An 18,667-nucleotide genomic window follows, 5' to 3' on the forward strand; every position below is an offset into this window, starting at 1 on the left:
AACTATGACAACGGAATGGAGATTATTGGAAACGATCGGAAAAAGACATAAAAGATAAATCGCGGATTTATTTACGAATATTCTATATATTAAAATAAAAGATTACTGTTTGTATATATCTTCCGCAAATATCTACTTACATAAATAATTATTACTTGCATATATCATATAAAATACTTGTTATATTAAAAATATGTTCTTATTTTAGCATATACGACAGTTTTGAATGTTCAGATTTAGGCAATCGTAGAAGCAATATTCTCAGATGAGATTTAAGTGTAAATATAACTGTAAGAAAATAAATCTTTTTTTCTAATACATGCTTTGGCAGTTTGTCATCAAATTGTCAACTAGTGCATATTATTAACTTTCATCTTCATTTACAATCATCTTTCTTCGAAACTAGTCGACGGTAAGTTACGTCGGCGAGAAAGTAAAACTTCTTCATTTCCATTTTCCTCGGCAAGCCCAACATCCTGGGAAAGATTAATCTCGTTAGGAACAGGCGCACCTAATAAAAGAAAGAGATATGTTTTGTTAACAACAATGCATAAGGATACCTATATAATTTAATAGTAGACGTGACTTACGTTTGTTAGCACATTTACCGAAACTTTTTAACAGAAACTGCTTATCTTGAGACTGCAGGAGAAGCATGTCGGACAAAATTCGTAACATTTCCTCACTCGCTTTCGTTTCTGCCCGTAGACAATACACCGCGATACTTTAACAAAAAATACTTAATAAATCAGTACCTCTATTTATATCATTTTAATATATATACATGTATTCATAAATTATTTACCACATGCCAACCAATATTACAGCGCCGGTTACTGGGCTCGCAAGCTTTGAAACAACGTTCCAGAACGGGCTATCTCTTTTCAACGATAACATTCCGTCGACAATAAAATCCCAAGTGTGAGGATAATTTCTGAACGGTCCGCATTCGTCACTCTTCACGTTTGTGATGACGTATCCTATCGTGAACAGCACGATGATAATGCTGAGAAACGCAAGAGCCAAGAACAGCGCTTGCGTTTGTGCTGCACGCCAAGGCCGTGACGGCCGCTGGTAGTATCTTTTCAGCTCGTACCTCTTCACGTAAAATATAAAAATTAATTTTATCACGATCATAACGGACATCAGCGGACTGAAATAAAATCCCATCCAAAAGAGCGTCTGATTGTATATAAGATTTAATGTATTGCGAGCGATATCGAATTCCGGTCTGCCGACTTTCGTCGAAAATCTTTTATACAGCTTGGAACGTGCAAGATGCAAACACGTCCCGAATAGCGAAGCAATGAAATCCAATATGATAAGCCGATAGATTTCTTCCCCCAAGTGCGTTTGCCAACAGTGCGATGTACTGTTGATTATCCAGAAGGCGATTAAAATGCCGATTATCGTCGCGGCAACCACGTAATTTCTGACAACGGTCACATAAAGTTCCGTGCGTTTGTTGTGGTAGTGTTCTAACGATGCCTAAAAATATTAATATTATAATCAACTATTTTCACAATAGAAAACGCAGGCTACTTACTAGGTAGGAGATAATCGCTGGGAAGATGTGAATGATGGTAGTAATGACTGTTGGTACAATCATAACCGAGACAGTTGCGGGCACTTCTATATTGTAATGACTTAATAGGATCCAAACGAGTGCACCAACACCGCAAATCATAAATATAACAACGGACGTTACGGCAAGTTGCGTTATCGTTAACAAACATTTGTCAAACCAATGCAAACGTATATGGTGCCTCGTTTCCGCTAACAGCTCTTCCAATTCTTTATAAATCGATGCTGATTGTAAAGCAGCAGTCTTTGGTGAAGATACGCTGAAGTCCCATCCGCAAAATATTTTGTCGCTATATAAATTGTGCACTTTTCCACGTGTTTCGACATAAGACTTTCGATAAGAGGATATAACTCTAGAAAAGATTTACTGTTATATTCAATTAAATTACAAATCGAATAATTTAATCACATTAATTTTGTAACATACTTGAGAGACAGTATAACAAATGTAACTATATAGCAAAAAAGTAGCGTTAGGAAATAGGCGAATGGGATGCTATATTTGGTTCCAAATGGTGTGTCTACTGTGCCATTGGAATAAAAACCATAATACATTATTGTGCGTGATAAAAAGCCCTGCAAACCAAGGTATCTAGTTTATATGTGCTATGTGCGTCGTATTATTTAAAGCATGCTGTCCACGATAAATTAATGATTGCACTTACACTGCCTGTTAAAAAATCCAATACTTCAATATTGTTAGGCACATGCGTCTGATCCATAGACTGCGGAATCACAATAAAAGATACGCTGCAACCATAAAGTATCAATTAAAATCTTGTTCGAAATGTTCTTCAATGTATCACAAATAAGTTCTTGATGCAAAACAGGATAAAACGTATGCACCTCAAAATGTAAGAAATTACATTGAGAAAGAATAACCATCTCAAGAATTTAAAATACGTCGCTGTACCGCTTCCATAGTGACTTTCGATGGTTTTTATCGTTCGGTGCCACAATTTCGTTGCCAATAAAAAGTTCTGCATTGCCACCCGAATCTATATAAAAAAAAGAATTTGTTTCTTAATTTTTTACACATAACGTAAAGACAACGTAAAGACGGCTTCGGCAAAATCAACATTACCTTTGCAAACTTTAAGCTAACATTATATTTAAACAGTTTCCAACAACCAATCGATGTTCTTATCGCCTTCCGATTAACAGTCGCCTGTAGCTGTGACCTGATAGCTCTTTTCACGGTGAGGCACTGCGGTATTGTTCTCACCGTCTCCATCCTAAACTGCTCTGTCTCAGGATCATCGTGCATAAACTTATCGCTTGATCGTAGATGATTGGCAATAGCATTGGCACATTCTTCGTTAGGTAAACGAACGTTACGCATTCTTAAAGTAGCATACGGAATAATGGAGCTTAGATTATCCGACATACTGTGTCCTTCATTTTCTCCTAGAAACATATCATGTTCCATTTTATGTTTAGTGGTGGTTTTATAAAAATTCTAGTTAATCAGACATTCAAGGACCATACTTACCTGCCAATCCCGTTGGTAGCAGCTGTTGCATTTGGATATATTGGTCAGAAGATTCGTGGAGTTCTGCTTTTCGAATTCCAAAAGACATTCTGGTAGAATCAGCTAATATATTTAAAAAAAAAAACAAATTCTGAAAAGAGAATAATTTTGTAAATATTATTGATGTACAATAAAAAATATTACTTTTAAGATAAACTCACCCAAGATATAATTATATTCCTTAATGATTAAGAAAAAACAGTCCCTGATTAGCGACGATCGTTTTCCTTCATGCGAGTAAATAAGATAAACATCAGCTGTATACTTTTACATTGCAATCTCTGGGAAATGACTTGGTACAGATGTGCGATTAGGGTGATTAGATAAAACACATTGGCTTAAAGTAGGAGGGAAATTTGCATGACAAACACGTTTAATTTCCCTTCTAAAATGTGCACTCCATAAAACTTGATTCCGAACGAATAGTATATACAGAATTACACGTCTACTCAATCGTGTTTCTCGTTACCGTTACTCGACATTCTCTCCATCGATGACACGCATCGACGAGATTCTGACATTAACATATGCATAATTGGATCTATCGAAACACACATTCGCAAATTATGTTAGAATTTAAATCCACAGGTGATTATTTCGGTTAATTCCTTTCGATAATAGCGGTAAAATGACTGATCGCAATTATTTCGCGGATAAGCCTCGGCTATTCTAACCTAATTCTCAAGTAAATGAATTTTGCACATTAATCTTCAAAGTACCGTCAGCTTTACACACCAAAAGAACATACATCACAAACACGCAAATAAATTAAATTGGATTCTCTTTAACGATCAACGTCGTATTATCTGTCTTAAATTAAATGAGGCAGCGTTTAATGTTCAATATTTCCTTGCCGGCGTGTATTATATCGGGATCAAGCGAAATATAAATTCGAATCTTTTTCGCGCCTTGATTATCGACGCGCACCCGCACCTTTGAATTTGAGGCACGATTGGGAATATCGCGATTTTCTGGCACGCCCGAAAGTTTCGCAATACGCGAAGCTACTTCCGGGGGAAAGGTTTGAGACGCGCTTGAGAATCTCTTTGAACTTCCTTCGGAATCTGAAGTATTGTAGACGAGAAAATAGATCAAACAATTACCACCGATCGAATCTGTGCTGCTCGAACGTAAAATGCGCTAAGAAAATGGACAATTGGACGCCAGTTGGCCAGTTGAATCCGGCTTGCGCTTAAACGGGCGCCATTTTGACGCGATGATGATTTCCGATTACTTAAGTGACCGGAAATTATCTCCGCGGTAGCGCCCATTTAAATTAACTTAAAAATGTACGCAATAAAAAAATTTCAACCTGTTATTGAACAAATAAACTCGATTTCTTCGAAATTCTTCTCGTTCTTGAAATATAAAGTAGTGGCTCGTGAAACTTATTTAAATTTAAATTAAGAAATTATAGAATTGCAAATTATTTGTTATTCAAAAACTATAACAATCTATATTTAAAACTGTAACAATATTACCTATAATTAAATATATCTAAAACTATGTAATCCATATCTATAAAACTATAACAATTATACATAAGAAATGCATATATGAGAATCATTTTCAAGCTATTTTATTTTAACGTGGCTGGGAACATTCCCGGCCGGTTTTTGCGAGGATAATTGAAGAGATAAGATGAAGTAATAAATCGTAACTTTTATTACCATTATTATTACGAAAGACTTAGATTAAATAAAAAATATTTTCAACATTATCCTTGCATTGTTGCGCTTCAGGCTAACCTGAATAGTCCCATACGAAAAATCTAAGACATCAAATGCATATTATTCCTCTTTCGCTGCTTCGTAACGCGCGCAGAATCCAATGTACCGTCGTACCAGCGTAGCCTCACCGACATTCTATCGTTAGTGCACTATAATACTATTTTTTTCCTTTGCAGCATCAATATAGTAGAGTATCCATATTAAGGTTATTATGTAAACTGTGTACAATAAGTTTCATAGTATAATTTAGAATAAACATGTAGCTTTCAGTCAGTGCACTGCATGATTGATATTTTTTTCCCTTTAATCACATAAAAAACCTGAAACAATTACACGCATTATAATATGGCATAAGTGGCGTATTTTTAATTAGTGCCTCGAGTCTTTTGTGTAAGTTCTATATTTCAAAAATAAGTGAGAGGCTTTAAAATGTAATGATTTTATCTCATCGGTAATTAATATCGCATAAGCTTCGGTATTTCAAAGGACTAACTTTTGCTACCTTCAAGATGAATCAACTCGTATATTACTCACGTTTTTTTTTATCATGATGAGTAAGTACGATGCAGCAGTACCTCACCACATGTTGTAATCGGTATCGTCCTGATCGAAGGTTATGAAAAATCCGACTAGAGTGGAATATACAACAATATTGCCTGCTAATGTCAGGTAGCAAGCGCCCCATTGTATCTGTAAGTACAAATAAACCACATAATCCAGCTGATCGATTCAAACCTAATGTACTGTTAGTTACATTAAAACTGTTATTTGCAATTGTTTTATCGTATCACTGAGACTTGAAAGTTTCATAATAATGTTCCATGCAGAAACGTGTGCGACGTACCACTGGCTGGTCCTCCGGAGATCGCGCCAACACAATTGGAAGAGCAAAGGAGGACACCACGCATCCCATCGTAATAAATATCGCCAACTCTAAACACGGATTACTGTTGGTGCCCGAATCATCTGTGTAGCGGCGTGCTATTATAGTTGGAATAGGTGCCAATATGTAGAACAGTACAACGAAAAATGGCCACCATACTCTGGAAATTGTGCATGTTGTAACATTCTAATCCTAGGAGAACTAAATATCCGAAATAAATTGATTATGCAAAGAGATGCACTCACTTGTATATGGGTAATGCACAACCAAGAATGACAAATGTCATTCCAATGGAACCAGCAAATGCTAGCAGTACTAATCTGTAATCACATCGTTGTATAACAATTACATTTGGTTGATTAATAGACATCATAGTTATCTATGAATTTTAAGAGAAAATATCCCAATCATTGGCTTGCAAAGGTACTTACGCTGTTTCGAGGATGAACGTCACGGGGAAAGAACATCATGAAATAAGAAAAGCACAAAATTAATCTCTACATATTACATTAAACGGTATTAAAGACTACATCCTTATAAGTCTAATAATGCATTTTTGACTGTCCAGTCTCGGAGCCGTAACAATATTCGTAGCAAAAAATTTATATAAATCTTTCTCGTATCGAACGGACAAACAATCGTTTTAAAATGCGAGTCTAGAAATAGATTGAAAATAACACGACGCGATATTACAGAACGAAACTTTTCTAAAATGCAATTTTCGTTTTTTTGCGAAATTTAGGAAGAAGCGTAGAGACGAATGAAAGGAACCGTGACGCGAAGGTCGCGCGTTGCCCTCAAATTAAGAGAAATTCAATGAGGATGGCGAGGGCCCCGTGCACGGGCGAAACGTCAAACGGCGGTGACAACGGCGCGGCGAGGTTATGTTTTGACAGCCGATTTTCGCGGTTTTCGCGCGGCGAGATCCCCGCGGCGATGACATTTCGCGAGGATTTACGCCGCGGGAAGCCGCACGCGTGAAAAACAATCGGGAATACGCCGAATAACCTTTAATCCCGGCCATTGCAAATCGATTTGACAAGTGTGTATATTTTATCGAGCACTCGCTCTACGTGAACCGCGAACTACGCGTGACGTAAAACCGACTTAAGCCCCGTACACACATCGTCGAGGTGGGTAGGCACAGTTCATGGACCAATCGTCTTCTCGAGACGCTATTGTCCATTTCTACCAATGGCTGCATTCCGATATTCACTGTCAGTACTGCAAATCTATATTTTACGTCACGTATACTATAGATTTTCAGTACTGAAAGTTGCTGACAGTGAATATCGGAATGCAGCCAATGGCCGCGTTCAGCAGACACAACTGTTGAGTTCGTCTTATCAACACTCTACGTTGATTAGTTGGTTCTAAAAGTAAGAGCCAATCATGTTCGACTGCTACTGAGCGGCTTGGTCTGCTAAACGCGCCCAATGTAGTAAGGGCCCGGACACACACTTTTTCGTAACAGTAACAGTAAAGTTTCGACCAATCGCATCTGGTTTCTTGGTTCCTTGATAGGATTTGATTGTAGTTTCTATCGCTCTCATCAAATTGCTATTTGCTATTTCATCGGAGATTAGACGTCCCTGCATCTTCATTATGGCTCAGTCACAATGAGTGGAATAAGGAATAAGATAAAGGAATAAGGAATCCCTAAGAGCAAAAAGTCGACTTTAAGTCGACTTGAAGTCGACTTTTACCGAAACTGACTTGGCAGAGAAGTCGACATTTTTAAGGACGAAAGTCGACTTGAAGTCGACTTGAAGTCGGCGAATGTCGCAAAAACCACCGACTTAAAGTCGACTTCCCGTCATGATGAAAAGTCGACTTCCCGTCATGACGAAAAGTCGACTTCCCGCCAACTTTTAAAGTCGATAAAATAAACCGCCGCGTACGTCTGGAGGTCGATTGTGTATCTTGAAACGAGGTAAAAATAACAAAAGTAAACAGATTTTATTAGATTTTGATAAATAAAATCGTAGATACGCTAATGAATTTTCTCACTTTTGTAATTTTTACCTCATTATTTCAAGATACACAATCGACCCCTTGCTGGAGGGCTAAAACTGATGCATTTCGATTTTTTTTCATATATAAAATAATTTAATTATCTAAAAAACTGTATAATTACAATCCTAATGTTTTATTCTTAATTACAAAGGCGGCCATATCTGTGCCACTTCTGCGTGCGCGGATTCCGGCAGCCACTTCTGGTAAGCTGACAATAACAGAACTAAAATTAAAACATTCCAGCGTTAATCGCGAAACAATATGCAAAATTAGCTATATAAATATATATCATATTATTATCATAATGTTGTAAATATATAATAATATTGTTTTATATATATATATATATATATATATATTATTATAAATATATAATATCCACAGACTTTTATACTAGACCACTAACATCTATGGACGCACTGCCGAAAAGCTGATGCGAGTGCAAGGTGCAAGTGTTAGTGAAGGGTGCGGCCATATTGAATTAACAATAAGTCACTATCGGGTGTTCAGTTGCTCATGATGTGCGTTTATCTGCATTCGTTATTACAGTACATAACGAAGCAGGCAAATGTTTTTGTGTTAAATATTGGTACATGTTATCAATAAGTTTGTAAGTCATGCCTTCGACGTGTAGCGTACTTGGATGCCGAAATCGAACCACTACTCCTGTAGTATTAAACCCTTTCTTTTGGACATTCTGTATATGCCAAACTATTGTATAGAAATCTTGTATAAAACCACTTGTATAGAATAGTAGTATAGCATATCTTGACTAAAATCAACATGGCGGCAAGCATCACGGCCGAGATGTCTGTCAGCGGTCTAGTATTGTATAGAAGTCTATGATAATATCTAAATATTATTTTATAAATTAAAATCTCACATTTTTTATCCGAACCTCAGATTTCTAGCAGTTTGTGTTTGGACACGACTCCCTGCGACTGCAGCGTTTGTACTATTGCTTGAGTGCGTGGTATCAACCTGAAAAAATCGTATTGAATTGATGTAATCTATTCGATGAATCAACGTGAAATCGAAAGGAGATAGAATAACGATTTACCTGGCCCATGACTTGGTGATGCTCCCAGGTGTCGTCAGCAGCGACAGGACAAATCGTTTCAGCTTAGGGCACACTTGACCCTCCAAGAAGAAATACGCTAACCACTTGACACCATCCACGGATGCTCTATATCCATCGATGGTAGTGCCCATTCGGCCTTTCCGAATGTACCAGACACGCGGCAAATGATCCTCCCGGTTCATTGATTATATCTATAAATATCTTTATAAATAAGTAGGAAAAACATTATAAAGCAACAATTGTGATAAAAATACCTTGGCGGTGGATCAACCAATGGTTCACTAAGATGGCATAGCATGGGCGAATTTCGGCAATCATTCGGGTTCTATCACCGTGACACCTCGCATGTATATCTTATTCGTTTCGTACACCTCTTTATAAACCACCTATTCCGGACTGATTTTCCGTAGAACGCACGAAGAATGCATGAACACAGGTTCCTTCATTTCTGGTGTTCTGAAAGATGATACAGAATGGAGAGGTCGCATTCAATAGGTCTTAATTATCGATGATAATTAATAACACACCATACCTAACCTGTAAGCATGTTTCCACTTGGCCTTATCCTGATCCTCTTTTACCTCGTCGGGCAAAACCTTTCTCGCGACTTGATCCGCCATACCTGCAAAAACTATCTGGCGTCTTATCGTGTCCTGTCTCGCGGCACGTATTCCTCGCACTCGCGTAAACTCTGGTCCACTCTGGTCCTCCAGCCTCCTCGAGATTCGCCGCCATATTGATGATGCATGACGCGCCGTTTGACTGACCTGTTTTCGTCTTTTTATAAGTCGACTATTTAGAAGTCGATTTTTAGTCGACTTTCCGCCATTTTTAGAAGTCGACTATTTAGAAGTCGACTTTTAGTCGACTTTCCGCCATTTTTAGAAGTCGACTAGAAGTCGACTTATAAAAGTCGACTTGCCGTCGACTTTCCGTCAACTGTGCTCTTAGGGTATAGAGAGTGCATCTGAATGAATAGAAGAAAAATAGACTTGACGTTAAAAAGACCGCCTGAAAGTCCGTTCAGACGAATCTGCGCGCAAGGCGAACAAGGAGAGTCGACCAATCATGTTCGATAAACAGAAAACATGCTCATGCGCATATCAAGTGACCATGTTCTTTGGATACAGTCGGGCTGCGTTCGAAAACGTCACCCGAGTGTACACGAGTATACTCCCTTCTCTTTCTATCTCAGCGAGTTAGAAGGAGAAGGGAGTATACCCGTGTGTACCCGGGTGACGTTTCCGAACGCAGCCTCACTCAGCTACTCTACTTGAAACGAGGTGAAAATTACAAAAGTGAACAGATTTACTAGGTTTCAACCAATGAAATCGTAGATACTCTAGTGAATTTCCTCACTTTTGTAATTTTCACCTCGTTTCAAGAACCGCTGTTGCGGTTCTTGAAGCGTTCCGCGTTTTGTTACATGGGATTGAATGTCTTATGAAGCATAAAAAGGCGGTAGCATATCATTTTTTAATAATTAAAATTCTTTAAGAAATAAAACAGTTTCTTACAATTTTTTTACAAGATAGAGAAAATTTTCTTTGCATTTAAAATATTGCAAGCACATGTTTTTTTTTTCAAAGTAAAATTAAATTTTAATGTATATCATTATTAAATAATTAAATATTTTAAAGAAAAGTTTCTTTTTAAATTCTTTAAATAAAATATGGAAATATTTATTTCTAATTTAAATCTGAGATATCGGGAGCACGTGCTTTCTGTGTTTATTTATCACCACGTGAGCACCAAAGAAGAAACGAGAAAAATTGCAAAAATTACTCATCGCTGCACTTACGTTTAACTTTTCTAAGTAACTAATATTTTTTAAGAATAATGTATATTTTTTTTCATTTAATATATTTTGAAATATATTAATATATGTAATAGCGATTATATATATATATAAATCAAACATATATGAATATAGTGAATAAAGGAAATTATCGAAACTTTGACGGAAGCTGAATTAAAAATTAATCGGAAAAACTAATCGATTTTAAACTCACCCATTATTTATGCGAAGCAGGTTTGATTTTTTTTTCTGTATAAAATTAAAAAATCAAGAAAGAGAGAACATGCGGGAACACGTGGTGAGCACACACTTTTACAGACTTCTATACAACGTACCAGACTGCGGGTGCTGCGAGCAATGCGAGCACAGGCCATGGGGTTGAAAGCTGTGAACTAGAGTGAACTTAAGGAGGGGGTGAATGGGAGTGAAGCACTGGTGGAGACTGGGGACCACGTGGGGACTTGGGGAGGGAGATCAGGGAAATTATGATGGGCGTTAAGCCCGTATCAGACTACGGATTAGGATTGAGATTGAATTGAAATTTAATCAATCAGAATAGAGAAAACTGATCTCAAGTTTAGTAAACTTTGCTCTGATTGGTCAAATTTTAATCCAATCTCAATCCCAATCCGTAGTCTGATACGGGCATTAAGCCCGGTGTCCACGATGCAAGAACTGTGTCCAAGTTTCGGTTTAAGCCAATCAACTTGCAGCTCTTACAGAAAAGTAGCAGTTTCATTGGCTTAAACCGAAACTTGGACACAGTTCTTGCATCGTGGACACCGGGCTTTAAAGCCTTGTGTACACGATACTAGAAATCGGTCCGAGTTTCGGTTTAAGCCAATCAACTTGCAGCTCTTACAGAAAAGCAGCAGTTTTATTGCCCGAAACTCGGACCGATTTCTAGTATCGTGTACACAAGGCTTTAGGCTGCGGTCACATGGACTGATATTTTCCGCGTAACGCGTATCGCGTAACCAATCAAAAGCGCGAATATGCTTAACCGAAAATGCCAAACGCTTCTAATTGGTTACGCGGTTACGCGTTACGCGGAAAATACATGCCATGTGACTTCAGCCTTAAACCGTGGCTTTAGGGGCCTTAGGCCCAGTTCAACAATGGCCAGTTAGCTTAACTAGTAGTTAACTCTCACTCTCCGTCTCTTTCTAACCTTTGAGGTAGTAGTTAGCTTAACTACTAGTTAAGCTAACTGGCCACTGTTGAACTGGGCCTTAATCACTCCAATCCGTACTATGATACGGGCTTTAGGAACAAAGAAGGAAAGTGGGAGAAATGACGCTATCGTTTTCGGAGAAGCGACAAACTGATTGGACGCCACCGCGACGCTTCCTCCTGCGCGCGTCGCCCACGCCGTTTCGCGACGTGTGGACTGGTGTGGACGCGCCCTTACCCTGTGATTTGGCAACGGGTAGAAGCGAGTCATCGCGCACACGGTTTTCCTTCATTTGCATTTAGCATTTCTGTGACTCCGTTGCTAGATTCATCGCGCCTACCGAGGGAAGAGATCGTGCATCGTGCGGATTCTTGTTTTTGGGCCGGAGAAGCAACCGAGGGTTGGACGATGAGCGATCCGAAGAGGTGAGAAAACCACGGCGACGAGGCTCCTAGTATCCCTAATCCAGCGTATTCCAACGCCGATTTTCTCGCTCGCTCGCGTGCCGCGGCGCCGACGTGTGTGTCGCGCGGAGCAGCGCGACACGGCCGACCATGGCACTCAATTTCACGATGTCATCATGTCGACGCGACGCTCCGTTTTCCGCGTTTTCGACGCGCGCGACCCGGATTGACCCGGACGACGGATGACGAACGGTCGCGCGGATCGCGCCCCGTCGTTTCCCGCGACGGCACACCTCCCCCGCGGGGGGGGGGGGGAGTGTTATCCGCGGAGCGGACGCGCGCCCGTCGATTTTCGGGCACGTCATGGCCCGATCATGGCTGTGCAGGCTCTGCTTCGAGCCAAACATGACAAAAGGGAAAGGAGACGCTCGACTTGCCCGCGATGTCACATGGCTTGTTCGCGAGAATCGCGAACGTGGACGCAAATGCTCCTTGCCACGAGAAACATTCGCGTTACGTGTCTAAAATTGATAAATATGCTAATTTCGCATACTTGTTACGTGTCGTCGTCTTCTGAAATTATCCTTTCATAATTTACGAGGATTTTAATAGATATCAGATTAATCAGATAAATAAAATACATTGCGCAATACATATATGGAGGGGTAAAAGTCATAGTGGTGTAAGTCAAATTTTTTTAAATTTTTTCTCATGTGCATAGATGCAATCTATACAATATATACATTGCATCTATGCACACAAAAAAATATTTTTAAAAATTTGACTTACACCACTGTGGTTTTTTTACCCCTCCATATATATATATATATATATAGATATACAATATATACATATATATGTATAAGTATATATGTATGATGTCATTATCTTTTTAGTTTTTCCTCTTCAGAATACAAAGTCATGTTTGTTTCATCATGAAAACATTTTATAGCAAATTAATTATTAAAAGGAAAATAATTTTAAAAATCTATAAAAATAGCTTTCAAAGCTGTTTCCTTCAAGAAAAGAATGTCATCTGAAGAAGGAATGTTATTTACGTTTTGACTTATTTTTCTAATCAGAAACTTTTAAAAAGCTTGGAATAACTTTCAAAGTCGTTTCCTTCATGAAGAGAATGTTATCTGAAGAAAGAATGTTATTCTTCATTCATTTTTTTACTTATTTTTCTAATTAGAAACCAATTTTCTTTTTTCAATGATTTTAAATATTCTTGTCGTCTCGATAACGTCTGAATAATTATATTCTCATTGGTGAAATTAACCAATGAGAATATAACATTTTATGACAAAAATATTTAATGCAAACTTATTTTTATACAATATATCGAATATTAGACAAAATAATGTCGAATACAGTAATACATTGATTGCAACTGATATCTAACTAATGTTATTTGTTTCAGTGGTGAAGATTTGGCGACGGCTATCCTTCGCAAGAAGGATAGGCCAAACAGACTGCTGGTCGACGAGGCGATTGCCGATGACAATTCCGTAGTTGCGCTCTCCCAAGCAAAAATGGATGAGTTGCAGTTGTTTCGCGGTGATACCGTACTGCTGAAGGGCAAGAGGCGTAAGGAGACGGTGTGCATCGTTCTTTCGGACGACACCTGCCCGGACGAGAAGATCCGCATGAACCGGGTTGTCAGAAATAACTTGCGCGTGCGCCTGAGCGATGTCGTTTCCGTACAAGCGTGTCCGGAGGTCAAGTATGGAAAGCGTATTCATGTGCTGCCAATGGACGACACTGTCGACGGTCTTACCGGGTAAATTTAACAATTAAGATTTAGATGATAAATGGAATGTTTTCCGAAGTGGATCACCTTTTCAACCTCATACTTTACTCATGACCTAATCTTCAACTCTCCATTAATCTTTTAAAATTGAGAGCTCATACATGGGGATCGAACTTGGGATTTCAAATTATGAGTCAATCATTCTAACATGGAACCACATGTTACCCCAATAACATTTAGTTATATTTATGTTATTTGTGTAATTTATTAGCAATTGTAAAAGAGGACAACTTAAAATACTACCTATTTGTAGTAAAATCATGAGTTGACATTATTTTTTTTTATAAAATCAATTTTTTGTGCACTTCTAATTACATAATATTATACTGGCACATAAAATACATATCTTTACATTTTTGCAGGAACCTATTCGAAGTCTATTTAAAGCCGTACTTCTTGGAAGCGTACCGTCCTATTCACAAAGATGACAACTTCATTGTACGAGGAGGTATGCGAGCCGTGGAATTCAAAGTTGTGGAAACTGATCCGGGACCATTTTGCATTGTGGCGCCTGATACAGTGATACATTGTGAAGGTGATCCGATAAAACGAGAGGTCAGAAAAATATTCCGTTTTTTTGATACCTTTCATATCGATGCAGATAGTGAAAAGCATTTATTTGCAGGAGGAGGAGGAAGCATTGAACGCCGTGGGATACGACGATATCGGCGGCGTCCGCAAGCAATTGGCGCAAATCAAGGAAATGGTAGAATTACCTCTGCGACATCCGTCTCTGTTCAAAGCGATCGGTGTCAAGCCGCCACGTGGTATATTGTTATATGGACCACCGGGAACAGGAAAGACTCTTATTGCACGCGCTGTGGCAAACGAAACTGGAGCGTTCTTCTTTCTCATAAACGGTACGCAATCTGTAAATATTGCCAGAGAAATATTAAATAAAGAATATGAAGCAATATGAGATTTAAAAAAATTCCCGTCTTTCCATACAGGTCCCGAAATTATGAGCAAACTAGCTGGTGAATCCGAAAGCAACTTGCGAAAGGCGTTCGAGGAGGCCGAGAAAAATTCTCCGGCTATTATATTTATCGACGAACTTGATGCGATCGCGCCAAAACGTGAAAAGGTTCGCCAAGTCAAACTCAATATCTTTTATAAATCGCATTTTGAAGTAAAAATCATATTTTCTTGTTCATATAGACGCACGGCGAAGTTGAGAGGCGTATTGTGTCGCAACTGTTGACACTGATGGATGGCATGAAGCAAAGCTCCCATGTGATTGTAATGGCAGCTACCAATCGACCGAACAGCATTGACGGAGCATTGCGTCGATTCGGACGTTTCGATAGAGAGATCGACATTGGTATACCGGATGCCACTGGCCGATTGGAAATCTTGAGAATCCATACGAAGAACATGAAACTCGCTGACGACGTCGATTTAGAAGAGGTGCCACTTATTTCCACGTTAATTCTAAGAAATAAAAAATAATCACATTTTATACTGTAAAATAATATAAAAAATATATCGCCAGATTGCAGCGGAAACTCACGGACACGTTGGCGCCGATTTAGCGTCTTTATGTTCGGAAGCGGCTCTTCAACAAATTCGTGAAAAAATGGACCTCATAGACTTGGAGGACGACCATATAGATGCGGAGGTCTTGTCTTCGCTTGCGGTAACAATGGAGAACTTTAAGGTGGGTTATCATCTTGATTTTATATTGAATTGATTTGCACCGTTTTCTAAGTGAAAGTACTTTCCCGTTAAAGTATGCAATGACGAAGAGCAGCCCGAGCGCTCTACGCGAGACGATCGTGGAGGTGCCGACGGTCACCTGGGATGATATCGGAGGTTTACAAAACGTCAAAATGGAATTGCAAGAATTGGTGCAGGTAAGAATACATACAAAGCCCAATATACGCACGTGAGATATGTATGTTTCAAATTACATATATTATTAATGTTTTATTCTCGTCGCGCAGTATCCAGTGGAGCATCCTGATAAATTCTTGAAATTCGGTATGCAACCGTCAAGAGGCGTACTATTTTACGGCCCACCCGGTTGCGGTAAAACACTATTGGCCAAAGCGATCGCCAACGAGTGTCAAGCGAATTTCATTTCTGTCAAGGGTCCTGAATTATTAACCATGTGGTTCGGAGAATCGGAAGCCAATGTCAGAGATGTCTTCGACAAGGTAAGTTCTCTCCCATTCTCTGATGGACGATTCAAAATCGCTGTTTAACAACACAAATTTGTTTTCCAGGCAAGATCAGCAGCGCCTTGCGTATTGTTCTTCGACGAACTCGATTCTATCGCGAAATCTCGAGGCGGCACTGTCGGCGACGCCGGTGGTGCAGCGGACCGTGTGATAAATCAGATATTAACGGAAATGGACGGTATGGGCGCGAAGAAGAACGTATTCATCATAGGAGCGACAAATCGGCCCGACATCATCGATCCGGCAATTTTACGACCTGGTAGATTAGATCAATTAATTTACATACCGCTACCGGATGAGAAGTCCCGAGAAGCAATATTCCGCGCTAATCTCCGAAAATCGCCCGTGGCTAAGGTAATAACTTCGTAAATTTGTCTAAAAAGTAAAAAATATTTAGTACTATCAATGTAACATTTATGTATATTTATATCTTTCTCTGGATCTTTCTTAATTGTCATTAAAACAAAAGTAATTCTCTTTTATCAGGACGTAGATCTAAGCTACATAGCCAAAGTTACACATGGTTTTTCCGGTGCTGACTTGACAGAAATCTGTCAACGGGCATGCAAACTTGCCATTAGACAGTGCATCGAGACTGAAATTCGAAGGGAAAAAGAACGAGCAAATAATCCATCCGCATCTATGGACGTAAGATATTTGGTTTAAAACACATTTTACGGCGTTTTATTTCAAAGACTCATTTCTGCTGCATCATCTGTATGATTCATACCTGAATCAGCATTCGACTTTATTTGAATCATCAGCAGAAAGGGTTTTCTTACACATTTTTTTATTTTTTTACGATGCAAGCACGATAAGTTTGTACAATATTTCCCGACTGCGAGGGAAAAAACTTTCTTTCATAATCGCATACGCAATAATAATCGTTTTATGCAGTTTCCGGCAATATTAAAAGATATATACAGTTATGTAGAAATTAAAATGATTAATTCGAGTAAAAATTGTCATCGATATATGCATGTCACTCCTAAGTTCTAAGTTTCTATGCTTTTTCCAGATGGATGAGGATGATCCCGTACCAGAAATAACGCGAGCTCACTTCGAGGAAGCAATGAGGTTCGCGCGTCGTTCAGTATCCGATAACGACATTCGCAAGTACGAAATGTTTGCGCAAACGCTTCAGCAATCTCGAGGATTCGGGACTAATTTCAGGTACGAGTTTCCCTTTTTCCCTTTTTTTTTTCGAATTCCAATACGCGTGCAAAAATTAATAAGGAAATAAAACTAAATTTTTATGGATATACTGTTTTTTTAAATACTAAAGATATGATACATATTTTCAATAGAACAATTTGTACATAATAAAAAATATTTTTTCATAAAAAAAAACTTATTTGCAGATTTCCACAAAGTGGAGCAGGCGGTGCTCAAGATAATACGCAAGGCGATCAACCCTTTCAAGATGATGGAGATGACGATCTCTATAGCTAAGTTTTCGTTTCCTTGTATGTCATTACAGTGAGCATACGACAAAAGGGCCTGTCTGTTACCACATAATATAGCACATGAATCGTTTTTAAGTAATACAATTGAGATATAAAGAGCGTAAATAAATGGATGGATAAAATGGAAATTTTATATAAGGTATATACGGCTTTGTGTTTGTAGAAAAAGGGCACGGACCCTAATTCATGTAGCTAAGAAACATTCGGATATAAAATATCGATTGAAAACTTGCTGTCATATTATTTTTTGCATTTAACCATTCTTTATATTGATGGAACTTGGTCTTTTAACAGAATTGTTGTACAAAATGTTCTTTCTCTTTCATCAACACTTGGTAACATGAATGTGCGATGGAAATAAAATCGCAGAAAGATCATTACAAAGCGGTGAGATGACGCTACACCGCGTATGCACGTATTATAAGGATAAGCATAATATCCATTACAATTTTGCTACGTATTTTTGTCGAGCTTGAACTCGGAATGGACCCTTTTGCTGCATTATCACTGTACTCGATGAGAATACATTCTGTTGTTCACACTCACGCATTGCAGTAATATAAAAAAAAAAAAAATTATGCCATGTCGAGATGAGATTGTCAACTAATGATGATGTACGTTGACGATTTTACAAATATCCCTTAATAGTAAATGATTATCCATATACGACGATAAAGAGCCTTTTTTCAATCTCGTCATACGAATCGTGCGATTATCTGCATTATAACCGTTCGCAGTTTTATAAACGTTGAAATTTCTGATGATGGAGGAGCCGAATAAGATTGCTAAATACAATATGAATAAAAAGAAAGATCTGTTCGATTTTCTTACAAGACTGGCAAGTTGTTGATACTGTTATGCCATAATTGATCGTACCACTTTGACCGTCGTTATACTTGTTATAAGTTCCAACAATAGGATTAAAATTTAAAAAAAAGGCGCAAAAAATTAATATATTGCTATCAGAAACAATTTCTCTTTCTAGGTAACGACTGAAATTCAGTGCA

General features: G+C 38.4%; 3 protein-coding genes and 1 long non-coding RNA gene across 8 annotated transcripts; 1 reads left to right on the forward strand and 3 right to left on the reverse strand.

The window, feature by feature from the left end:
* Nucleotides 1-48: 48 nt before the first annotated feature.
* Nucleotides 49-4,482, reverse strand: LOC139767714 (transmembrane channel-like protein 5). Of its 2 annotated transcripts, XM_071697293.1 has the most exons (11): nt 4,219-4,482; nt 3,277-3,342; nt 3,077-3,206; nt 2,669-2,991; nt 2,431-2,582; nt 2,250-2,334; nt 2,012-2,160; nt 1,547-1,937; nt 806-1,488; nt 591-724; nt 49-511 (listed from the first exon to the last, which is right to left on the reverse strand). In XM_071697293.1, the coding sequence occupies exons 3-11, from the start codon at nt 3,162-3,164 to the stop codon at nt 387-389; spliced, it is 2,130 nt and encodes a 709-aa protein (XP_071553394.1). In that variant the 5' UTR covers nt 3,165-3,206; nt 3,277-3,342; nt 4,219-4,482; the 3' UTR covers nt 49-386. The 2 variants fall into 2 exon arrangements, with proteins under 2 accessions (XP_071553394.1, XP_071553393.1); XM_071697292.1 differs by having other exon boundaries at nt 3,277-4,482.
* Nucleotides 4,483-4,757: 275 nt separating this feature from the next.
* On the reverse strand, nt 4,758-6,782 carry LOC139767727 (leptin receptor overlapping transcript-like 1). The gene is given in 6 exon segments (XM_071697318.1): nt 4,758-5,165; nt 5,380-5,535; nt 5,690-5,888; nt 5,974-6,048; nt 6,160-6,180; nt 6,182-6,782. Coding segments are annotated over 5 exon segments (426 nt in total). The 5' UTR covers nt 6,199-6,782; the 3' UTR covers nt 4,758-5,165; nt 5,380-5,421.
* Nucleotides 6,783-7,858: 1,076 nt separating this feature from the next.
* LOC139767730 (uncharacterized) lies at nt 7,859-12,124 on the reverse strand. Of its 4 annotated transcripts, none has more exons than XR_011717213.1 (6): nt 12,035-12,124; nt 9,358-9,592; nt 9,080-9,281; nt 8,805-9,016; nt 8,628-8,725; nt 7,859-7,967 (listed from the first exon to the last, which is right to left on the reverse strand). It is a non-coding gene; the product is annotated as an uncharacterized lncRNA (long non-coding RNA). The 4 variants fall into 4 exon arrangements; XR_011717214.1 differs by lacking the exon at nt 12,035-12,124 and adding an exon at nt 10,959-10,973; XR_011717216.1 differs by lacking the exon at nt 12,035-12,124 and having other exon boundaries at nt 9,363-9,579.
* Ter94 (transitional endoplasmic reticulum ATPase TER94) lies at nt 12,089-18,471 on the forward strand. Its single transcript, XM_071697320.1, has 13 exons — nt 12,089-12,222; nt 13,625-13,984; nt 14,377-14,569; nt 14,640-14,874; nt 14,965-15,098; nt 15,173-15,421; nt 15,507-15,671; nt 15,745-15,867; nt 15,958-16,170; nt 16,240-16,548; nt 16,681-16,842; nt 17,213-17,367; nt 17,556-18,471. Exons 1-13 carry the CDS (start codon nt 12,206-12,208, stop codon nt 17,644-17,646), a joined length of 2,406 nt encoding a protein of 801 aa, XP_071553421.1. The 5' UTR covers nt 12,089-12,205; the 3' UTR covers nt 17,647-18,471.
* The last annotated feature ends 196 nt before the right edge of the window (nt 18,472-18,667 follow it).

Source organism: Temnothorax nylanderi, unplaced genomic scaffold (genome assembly GCF_030848795.1).
Source record: "Temnothorax nylanderi isolate EJ_2023f unplaced genomic scaffold, tnyl_v1.0 TNYL_tig0011_pilon, whole genome shotgun sequence".
NCBI lineage: Eukaryota > Metazoa > Arthropoda > Insecta > Hymenoptera > Formicidae > Temnothorax > Temnothorax nylanderi.

Coding starts and splice junctions, on each gene's coding strand:
- Ter94 (XM_071697320.1), top strand. Junction 16,843..17,212: donor ATCCATCCGCATCTATGGAC/GTAAGATATTTG, acceptor TGCTTTTTCCAG/ATGGATGAGGATGATCCCGT. Junction 17,368..17,555: donor GGATTCGGGACTAATTTCAG/GTACGAGTTTCC, acceptor ACTTATTTGCAG/ATTTCCACAAAGTGGAGCAG.
- LOC139767714 (XM_071697293.1), bottom strand. CDS start 3,164: ATGTCTTTTGGAATTCGAAAAGCAGAACTCCACGAATCTTCTGACCAA. Junction 2,992..3,076: donor GCTACCAACGGGATTGGCAG/GTAAGTATGGTC, acceptor ATATGTTTCTAG/GAGAAAATGAAGGACACAGT. Junction 1,489..1,546: donor CAGCGATTATCTCCTACCTA/GTAAGTAGCCTG, acceptor TAATATTTTTAG/GCATCGTTAGAACACTACCA.